The 10,513-nt window shown below is 55.2% G+C and overlaps 1 protein-coding gene across 1 annotated transcript; it reads right to left on the bottom strand.

The window, feature by feature from the left end:
- Positions 1–4,144: 4,144 nt before the first annotated feature.
- Positions 4,145–8,710, bottom strand: LOC102089504 (olfactory receptor 52K2). Its single transcript, XM_021294395.2, has 2 exons — positions 7,805–8,710; positions 4,145–4,758 (listed from the first exon to the last, which is right to left on the bottom strand). Exons 1-2 carry the CDS (start codon positions 8,708–8,710, stop codon positions 4,378–4,380), a joined length of 1,287 nt encoding a protein of 428 aa, XP_021150070.2. The 3' UTR covers positions 4,145–4,377.
- Positions 8,711–10,513: the final 1,803 nt, after the last annotated feature.

Here is a 10,513-nt window from a genome sequence, read left to right as displayed (position 1 = left end):
GATCCCACTGTCTGTGTCACTGATGACATTAAACAGTGCCGGTCCCAGTACTGACCCATGAGGGACACCACTTGTCACTGGTGTCCATCCAGACATTGTGCTGCTGTCTTTTCCTGACTGTGATCCTGACAGAGCTTGGGGGCAGCAGACCGTGGGGAACAGGGTGAGAGGTGTGGGGTGCCTGGTGCAGGGTGTGGGGTGCCCGGTGCAGGGTGTGGGGTGCCCGGTGCAGTGTGTGGGGTACCCGGTGCAGCATTTGGGGTGCCCTGTGCAGTGTGTGGGGTACCCAGTGCAGGGTGTGGGGTACCCGGTGCAGCGTGTGGGGTGCTTGGTGCAGTGTGTGGGGTGCCCGGTGCAGGGTGTGGGGTGCGCGGTGCAGTGTCTGGGGTGCCCGGTGCAGGGCGTGGGGTACCCGGTGCAGCATGTGGGGTGTCCTGTGCAGGGTGTGGGGTGCCCGGTGCAGGGTGTGGGGTGCTTGGTGCAGTGTGTGGGGTGCTTGGTGCAGGGTATGGGGTGCCTGGTGCAGGGTGTGGGGTACCCGGTGCAGTGTCTGGGGTGCCCGGTGCAGGGCGTGGGGTACCTGGTGCAGTGTGTGGGGTGCCCGGTGCAGGGCGTGGGGTGCCCGGTGCAGCATGTGGGGTGCCCTGTGCAGGGTGTGGGGTGCCCGGTGCAGGGTGTGGAGTACCCGGTGCAGGGTGTGGGGTGCCTGGTACAGTGTGTGGGGTGCTTGGTGCAGGGTATGGGGTGCCTGGTGCAGGGTGTGGGGTACCCGGTGCAGTGTGTGGGGTGCCTGGTGCAGGGTGTGGGGTACCCGGTGCAGTGTGTGGGGTGCCCACTGCAGGGTGTGGGGTGCCCGGTGCAGTGTGTGGGGTACCCGGTGCAGTGTGTGGGGTGCCCAGTGCAGGGTGCGGGGTGCCCGGTGCAGTGTGTGGGGTACCTGGTGCAGGGTGTGGGGTGACTGGTGCAGTGTGTGGGGTGCCCGGTGCAGTGTGTGGGGTGACTGGTGCAGTGTGTGGGGTGCCTGGTGCAGTGTGTGGGGTACCCGGTGCAGGGTGTGGGGTACCCGGTGCAGTGTGTGGGGTGCTTGGTGCAGGGTGTGGGGTGCTTGGTGCAGTGTGTGGGGTGCCTGGTGCAGTGTGTGGGGTACCCGGTGCAGGGTGTGGGGTACCCGGTGCAGTGTGTGGGGTACCCGGTGCAGGGTGTGGGGTACCCGGTGCAGTGTGTGGGGTGCCTGGTGCAGGGTGTGGGGTACCCGGTGCAGTGTGTGGGGTGCTTGGTGCAGTGTATGGGGTGCCTGGTGCAGTGTGTGGGGTGCCTGGTGCAGTGTGTGGGGTGCCCGGTGCAGTGTGTGGGGTACCTGGTGCAGGGTGTGGGGTGCCTGGTGTAGGGTGTGGGGTACCCAGTGCAGGGTGTGGGGTACCCGGTGCAGTGTGTGGGGTACCCGGTGCAGGGTGTGGGGTGCCCGGTGCAGTGTGTGGGGTGCCCGGTGCCCAGCCAGGGTGGTGGGTGCCCTGTGGGATGCTGAGCACAGCCTGTCCTAGTTGAGAGGGGACTGCTGGGGGGACCAGGCCCCTGGATCCCTGGGAACAGCTTCTCCCGGGCTGGGGACCCCCTAGGACCCCCAGCAGCGGGGCTGGGCAGGGGATCTGTGACAGAGCATCATTGCTGGCAGCGAGCTGAGCACCCCCTGCCCCGGGGAGCAGGTCTGATCCGGAGAAGGGTCCGTGTTATCAACCTCGCAGGAGGCTCCTGCACCGTCCCCCGGCCCTGGGCAGAGATTTCAGGCTGTGTGGCCCATGTCACAACACGGGCACATCCCTCTGTGACACCTCAGGCCCTCTGACTTATTGTCTTTCTTGAACAAGTTGAACTTAGAAGCAATTGAACTTTGTTTATTTTTTCTTTTTTTCCAACAGCCTCCCTTCCTGGGAGTCGTCCAATTAGTGCTAACGAGCTGGATGGTAATTACAGCACGGGGCCACAGGAGAATTGATCGCTTGCGGCCAAGTGATTGTGGTCCCTGGTCCCCTGGGTTGCTGCCAAGGGGCCAATTAGCGAGTTTGCAACCGCTGATGTTTTGCTGGGGATTTTACATCAACTCCTTGGCTGGAACTAGAGCTGGTGGCGCTGGGGTGGGGTGACCGTCCCCTCAGTGTCCCCGCACCCCCTCGGTGTCCCCACATCCCCTTGGTCACCGCATCACCAGGAGAGACCTGCTCACATGACCCCCGTCCATCTTTCTATCCCCCCTCCCATAATTAACTCCTTTCCAATGCCCCCCCCAGCCCTGCGTGGGGGCACTGGTGGCACCGGGGCCCCTCTGTCCCCTCAGCTGTCTGTCCCCTTTGCAGAGGGAGGAGTGTTTGGGCAGCTGTGCCTCATTGTCCCCCAGTGCCCACCATAGCCAGGCAGGGACAGTCCCAGGGTGTCCTGTGGGGACCCCCAAACCTCTCCTGCTGCTGGGGGCTTGCTCCAGCACCCCCCATTCAGGGCGGCTGCAGCCTCCGTGCAGCTCCCCTGGGCCTCGGCATGGAAAACAGCAGCTAAGTCGGAACTTCTCAGAGGTTTGTCAAACCAGAGCCACCAAACCCAAACCCAGCCCCGGCACTGGGACATTCTTAGGGGCAGAAAATGCCACCGTAATACGAGAAACCCTGTTCCAGTGGCTCCCCCGGCACCCACCGCCCGGAGCTCCAGTGTGGGCGGTGTTTCCAAAAGGGACCTTTTGTGCTGGAGATCCCAAGAAGGGTTGTACAACACAGCCGTGTAAGGAAACGTGGCTGAACAGTGTTCATTTAGCTGCGATTAAAACACACGTTAATTTTGAGGGTGGCCTGAGGCTGGGGCCTGGGCGATGGAGACGGTGCGGAGGGGTGGGAGCTGGGTCTGTGCTCAGCCTGGAGCCCACGCAGCCCGTGCTGCGCTCCCACGGGACACTGAGGGCTGAAACCTTTTAATTTGCTTTCATCAAGATCCTTCTTGGCCATGTGCGTGCTCGTCCACCTGCCATCCCACAGTCCGTGTGCTGCCGCTGCACTCGGGGAGCTCCTGCCCCTGCCCGGGCTCGCAGGGTTAAACCCTCGTTGGCTTTGGACACTGCACCCCAAGGAGAGATTAAAAATTAGCAAGTGAGCTGTGGCTAATAGCTGGAAGTGTCCTGAGGCTAATTACTCAGTTGTGATGCATCTTGCTGTTTGCAGGTAAACAAGCCACAGTGCCTCTTTCCTTGGGGCTCCTTGGACAGACCTGGGTCCAGGGGAGAAGCTCCACGACCAGGAGCAAGTGAGAAATCACACGCCAGGAGTAACTCGGTGTCATGGGCAGAGCTCCAGTGACACTGACAGCCCAGGCTCCCCGACATCACAGCCCCATGCCCGGGCTGCTTGGGGCTCTGCAGAGGGGACCCTGCAGCCCAGGGTGGGCTTTTCCAGCCCCAGGCTCTGCCCACCGGAGCAGGCAAGAGAGATCCAGCTCCAGACCCCTGCCCGAGATGGATTCAGCCCATCCCCTGCACTGAGCCGCCCATGCAGCCCTTGTGAGGGCAGCCCAAAGAATCTATTCCAGTTGCAAATGGGGCTCTTGTGCACCTTAGCATGGTGTTGGGGCAGACCACAGAACCATGGAGTCCTATGTCCCTGAGAACCTCATGTCCGTCTGTCCAGCCCTCCAGGGCTGGTGACTCCAGCACTGCCCTGGGCAGCCTGTTCCAATGCCCCACAGCCCTTTGGGGAAGAAATTGTTCCCACATCCAACCTCAACCTCCCCTGGCGCAACTTGAGGCCGTTTCCTCTGCTCCTGGCGCTTGTTCCTGGGGAGCAGAGCCCGACCCCCCTGGCTCCAAGCTCCTTTCAGGCAGTTCAGAGATCAGAAGGTCTCCCCTCAGCTCCTGTTCTCCAGCTGAACCCCCAGGTCCCTCAGCCGCTCCATCACACTTGTGCTCCAGCCCCTCACCAGCTCCGTTCCCTTCTCTCCACTCGCTCCAGCACCTCAAGGCCTTTCTTGGCATGAGGGGCCAAAACTGCCCCCAGGGTTTGGGTTTGGCCTCCCCAGGTCCCAGCACAGGGACAGTCACTGCCCTGGGCCTGCTGGCCACCCCAGTGCTGGTACCAACCAGGATGCTGGTGGCCTCTTGGCCACCTGGGCCCACCACAGCTCCCCAAACTTGCCAACAGCCAGGACCCTGTAACTCATTCAGATTTATACCACCAGCACTGCTTTTCTGCTGGTTTTACATCTGCAGTGGGGACAGAGCAGATCCCTCACTTCTCAAGACCCCATCCTGCTCGCAGACAAGTGATTGGGAGTTTTCTCAGTGGAATCAGAGGCAATGGGGGGCACGTCTGACCACCACTGCTGGGACATCACAGTATCACAGTGTCACAGTATGTGTGGGATTGGAAGGGACCTGAAAAGCTCATCCAGTGCAATCCCCCCATGGAGCAGGAACACCCAGATGAGGTTACACAGGAAGGTGTCCAGGCGGGTTGGAATGTCTGCACAGAAGGAGACTCCACAACCCCCTGGGCAGCCTGGGCCAGGCTCTGCCACCCTTACTGAGAAGAAGTTTCTTCTCAAATTGAAGTGGAACCTCTTGTGTTCCAGCTTGATCCCATTACCCCTTGTCCCACCATTGTTTTCCGAGAAGAGCCTGGCTCCATCCTCGTGGCACTCGCCCTTTATATATTTATAAACATTAATAAGGTCACCCCTCAGTCTCCTCTTCTCCAAACTAAAGAGACCCAGCTCCCTCAGCCTTTCCTCACACGGGAGATGCTCCACTCCCTTCAGCATCTTTGTTGCCCTGCGCTGGACTCTCTCCAGCAGTTCCCTGTCCTGCTGGAACTGAGGGGCCACAACTGGACACAATATTCCAGATGTGGTCTCCCCAGGGCAGAGCAGAGGGGCAGGAGAACCTCTCTAACCTACTGACCACCCCCTTCTAACCCACCCCAGGATTCCATTGGCCTTCCTGGCCACAAGGGCCCAGTGCTGGCTCATGGTCATCCTGTTGTCCACCAGGATCCCCAGGTCCCTGGTGGACAACAGGATGACATCTGCTCAGCCAGGACCAACCTTTCCATGTGTGTACTGATAAAGTACATGGAGGAGTGTCTGGCTCAGCTGGTGGGTGTGCTGGTGTCCAGAGGGACCTCAGCTGGCTGGAGACACGGGCCAGCAGGAGCCTCATGAAGTTCAACCAGGAGAAGTTCAGAGTCCTGCCAGTACTGGAGAACAACTGTGGGCATCAGCACAGGCTTTGGGCATTGGGCATTTCTGCACGTGGAGGTGGCAGGATGAGACCTCACCCGTGGTTTCTGTTGGAACTGAACATTTGAGATTTTAAACTTTTAAATTATTTTTCATTTGTGGAGAAACCACACTGTTCTTGATACAGAAAGCAGGAAGCAGAGACAGAAAAGATCACATCTCCAGAGCCGTGCACTGATCTCTGCCAGCGTTCCATGAAGGCAGAAGCATCTCTTGGGGTGCTGATGACTGGGAGCATGTTGTGTAACACCATCACCAGCAATGCTGGGTCTAACCTACACGTTCAGAGCCAAGATTAACGTGCAAGTTTGCCAGCTGATGTGTATCAGTGGGACTCTGAGGATTTGTGTCAGTTTTGAGAGAGATTTGGATGGTCAAGGAAGGAAGGAAGGATATATCACATTTTACAGGAAACATTTTCATTTTCTTTCTTCAGTAGACCACCCTCTCTCCAAAGTGGGCGATAAATCTGCATTCACTCTTGGCAGAATTATGAAGTAACTCTGTTTCCCAGAGTGATCGTTCCTGGCACACGTAACCACTGGTGATGTCAGGAATAGGAAACAGCTTTTGTTTCAGGTTTCTGAGTGATTTTCGCAGCCACGATAATTCTCAGATACACGGGTCTGACTTCTGATTAGAAATGGGGACCCAACGTCTCTTGCATGGATGGGCGGAGGAAACACGGGGGAAGATGTTCCCATCCCTTGTGAGTAATGAAGGGGTCGGAGCATCCTCTCCTCCCCTCCGGAGGGACCTGAGGCACCGAGCACCGTGGTGTCATCTCAATGGTGCTCGGTGACCGAACCCTCCTCTCTGGCTGATGCACCTCAGGTCCCACCGAGCACAGAAAAATAGAAACTTTTATATCTCTACAAACCATTCACACCAAGATCAGTCCAATAGCAAAATTTCAACACCAGGTCCTTTGCTCCCCATTGGACCCTTTTTCCTTGATTCCACATGGGCCCTTGTTTTGTTCAGCTCTAGACACTGTTTTTGGTCCTTATCCTTGCAGGTGCCGTTTTGTCTGGATAAATCCTTTCTTCTCGGCAAAGTGCAAAACAGGCCCCACTTTGCAATGTCTATAATGTGTCTGTGTTAGCCTTGGATCATTGTTTTCCAAGTCAGTTCCATTTTTCCCAGCAAAATGCACACTAGACTTCATCTTGCAGGTGTTTAGTGTAGTCTGCAGTTGCTTTTGGCAAATACGAGCTTAAAAGTTTAGCAGATCTAGTCTACTAAGTAACATGAATCAAAGAGTATATTAAAAATCATACAACCTTATATCTCTAAATACTCTATTACATCTGGTGTGCATCTACTTAAGCTAAATGACTAATATGGAACTTGAATTAGGCTCGTCCACTGACCTGTGAGTAGTAAACCCATTGCCACACAGCTCACTCACTTAGCAGGGAGAGCTCAAAGTGGCTCATCCAGGCTGGTGTATTTGTAGAATGAAGTGGTTGACTCGTCGTCAAATTGCATGGGACTCCCTGCGCCCATGTCAAGGTTTGATTGCGAGGTGACAATAAACCGTGGCAGATGTATTGTTAACCCCCTCTCTTCCCCCTCTCCCGCTTTAGCCCCCACTCTCCCCCCCTCCCACTATGGACAGGCGATCGGGAGGGACAGAAGGACAGTGAGAAGAGAGTTGGAAATATTAAAGATGTTTTACTAATGCTACCAATAAAAATAGAGAAAATAATACAAAACATACAAAACCAATCTTGAAACTCCCAGCAACTGCAGAGCCGGCACCCGAAGTCCTGGACTGGAGTCTGCAGCCAACCGGAGCTGGATTCAGTCTCTCACTGGCCTCAGTTCTCAGGGACAACTCGCCAGATCCTCTCCTAATGTCGGCCATAAGGAAAAGGGACAAGATCCTCGTGATCTCCCACTTTTATATGAAGTATCACATGAATGGGATGGAATACTTCAGTTGGCCAATTTTTGGTCTCCTGTTTCTCGTCACTCCTATCGCGAGATGTCCATCCGTCCTTATAAATGACCTCGCATTCCATTGCTGTGTCTACCAAAACATGTATCTGGTTTTCAGGAAAATGCAGCTAATGAGAAGCTTTAGCTGACAGGCAAGTTCACTAAGAGAGAAACTTGTTTATAACAAAACCAGGACAGCCCACAAGCCACCGGTGTTCAGTTGCCGTTCTGCTTCCCTGTGGGTCTCCTGGAAGGAGCTCTTGGCCTGGTTACGGCTCAGGCCCTTCCCTCCTCTTGAGCCCGGACCAATCTGCTGCTGGTCTGGCTGGGGGGATCGAGTGCACCCGCCACAGTTGCCCAGCACCCATCAGCACTGGCCCATGTCAGCAGTAGACATCTGGTCTAAGTTCCCTTTTAACTGACTGGATGGAGATGGACACTTTGGGTACATAATTCATTGAACTTCACATCTATTCTAGGGTGGGTTAAATTATTTTTTGGCTGTTTCTCCCTCTCTCGGCATCTGACCTGTCTTTGTCAGCTTGTGAAAACTGAGTCCTGCCAACTGCCTCAACAGTTTGAAGATCCCTACCTGGATCTGCTTCATCTTTATGCCGTAAATGAGGGGGTTGAGCATGGGAGGGACCGTCAAATAGAAATCAGCCACCAGGACTTGGACGTGAGGTGCCAAGCCAAATGGGAACATCTGGAGGTACATGGAGAGTAGGCCACCTATGTAAAACACCAGGATGATGGAGATGTGGGACCCGCAGGTCCTGAGGGTCTTCAGACGAGCCTCCTGGGATGGCAGCCGTATCACGGACCTGAGGATCATACCATAGGAGAAGGTGATGAAGACAGAGTCTGTCCCCACCAAGAGCGTTGCCACGGTGAGGCTGTAAAGATCGCTGACAGACGGGTCGGCACAGGCCAGCTCCACCACGGCCATGTGCTCACAGTAGGAATGAGGGATGACTCTGGTTTTGCAGTAGGGTAAGCCAGTGAGGAGACACATTAAAGGTATCATGACACCAACTCCCCTGGCCAGCGACAGCAGTCCTATCTGGATGGTCCTCGAGCTTGTGAGGATGGTGGTGTACCTCAGGGGGTTGCAGATGGCTGTGTAGCGGTCAAAGGACATTGCCAGGAGCACCCCTGACTCCACTGCGGTGAACGTGTGGATGAAGAATATCTGGATGAAGCAGGCCTGAAACCCAATCTCTCTTGAACCCAACCAGAATACAGCCAGCATTTTGGGAACCACAGCAGTTGAGAAGATGAGGTCGATGACAGCCAACATGGAAATGAAATAGTACATAGGCTCATGGAGGCTTTTGTCCAGCCTCACAGCGAGAAGGACCATGCTATTTCCTAGCAAGGTCATGATGTATGTGAAGCAGAACGGGATAGAAATCCACACATGGAGAGCTTCCAGGCCAGGGATTCCCGTCAGGAGAAAAGGCAAAGGGTTGGTGTTGGATTGGTTGGAGGTTGACATGGCACAGTGGGTCAAGTCACATCTTTGTTCCCAACTTCAGTTCCCTGTAACAGTGACAGAAACGTTGGGATTTTGCTGCCACGTGTTTGATCATAAAACTGTGCACACTGCTGGAGGACAACAAGGCTGGTGAGGGGCTGGAGCACAAGTGTGATGGAGCGGCTGAGGGACCTGGGGGTTCAGCTGGAGAACAGGAGCTGAGGGGAGACCTTCTGATCTCTGAACTGCCTGAAAGGAGCTTGGAGCCAGGGGGGTCGGGCTCTGCTCCCCAGGAACAAGCGCCAGGAGCAGAGGAAACGGCCTCAAGTTGCGCCAGGGGAGGTTGAGGTTGGATGTGGGAACAATTTCTTCCCCAAAGGGCTGTGGGGCATTGGAACAGGCTGCCCAGGGCAGTGCTGGAGTCACCAGCCCTGGAGGGTTGGACAGACGGACAGGAGGTTCTCAGGACATGGGGCAGGGACGGGGGAACAGTTGGACTCGATGATCTTGAGGGTCTCTTCCAACCCAAATGATTCTATTCTATGACTCTATGTTTTCAAGCATCACACAATCTTGTTGTATTTATTTGTGGAAAAACTTCAGAACCTGTTGTCTACAGCCAGGCTTTTACCCTGGTGCTGTGCTCAGCACATTCCAGAGGACACATCAATGGAGAGTCCTGGCTGTCCTACTGCTCACATAGGGAAACCTTCCCCCGTTTCGCCTTCCAGCCCCTCTGATTTACATCTAACTTCTGCTGTATCTTCTGGCTAAAGGTTGCCACCACGGTGTCCTGCCTTGTCATGGCTTCCAGCCACTATTGCTGCTATCAGTGGGAAGAAGTGGGGCATAATGACCCCAGGCTGTTCTACCCACCCTTCACGAGCACGGCAATGGCAGGACTTAAGGACTTGCTGCAGGTCCTCCCTCCCTATGCCCATCTCAGTCACACAAGTTCCAGCCTTTTGGCACTTTGGTTCACGCAGAAACTGCATCTGGACAACATGTCCATGGTGAAACTGGACAGAAAAATGGTGCTCTGAGTTGTCACTCGACACAATGAGGACACGAGCATCATCGACAGCCACTAGCTGCAGACAAGGAGGGCACGATTAAAATGCTGTTGGCCCCTCCTCCACACTCACCCATCCATGAGACTGGAGGCCAAACCAGTGCAGGATGCTGTCCTGTCACAGACGGTGGATTTACACCCACTTTTTCCTCTCTGGAGCCCAATGACATAAGATTTGCTCAAGCATGCTTTCCTGGAAGAAATAAGGTGTGGGCATCCAGAGATGGAGAGCCTCCATCTCCTGATGCCTTTGATAAGTGCTAATCATCCTGACAGTTATAGCCACCTGCTTTTCTTCCCATTTGTCTTTGTCCTTCTACTCCCACCCACAGCATCCTCCTCCACCTTCCCATGCTTGGCCAGAGAGCCCTTCATGGCAGAGAACCTTCATTGCATGAGGGTATGTTCTTCCCATGAGCACGGAGTTACTCTTGATAAACTAAAGACCCAGAGCACTGCCAGTTTCTCATGTCCACTTACTCACTCCACTATCTAACTGCACAAGCCCCTTGGGTCCCCGTGTCACCCTCTCCATGTGCTGCAGTGGTTTTCCAGAGCCTGTTTTCCAGTGTCCCACTCCAAAAACCCGCCCAGCTCTCCTTACCCTGGTATTCAGCTCATTGCAGGAGTTCCTTTGAACCACCCATCTCTCTAGACTGCTCTCCATGACTTGCCTTTCCCCAGCAGCATTTGAGATGCAATTTGTAGGGATTTTGGGAAAACTGATGAAAGTTGTGCAGAATAACTTCTCA

This window comes from Columba livia, chromosome 1, assembly GCF_036013475.1.
Source record: "Columba livia isolate bColLiv1 breed racing homer chromosome 1, bColLiv1.pat.W.v2, whole genome shotgun sequence".
NCBI classification, from domain to species: Eukaryota; Metazoa; Chordata; class Aves; order Columbiformes; family Columbidae; genus Columba; species Columba livia.
This window is presented reverse-complemented; position numbering and strand designations above follow the sequence as displayed.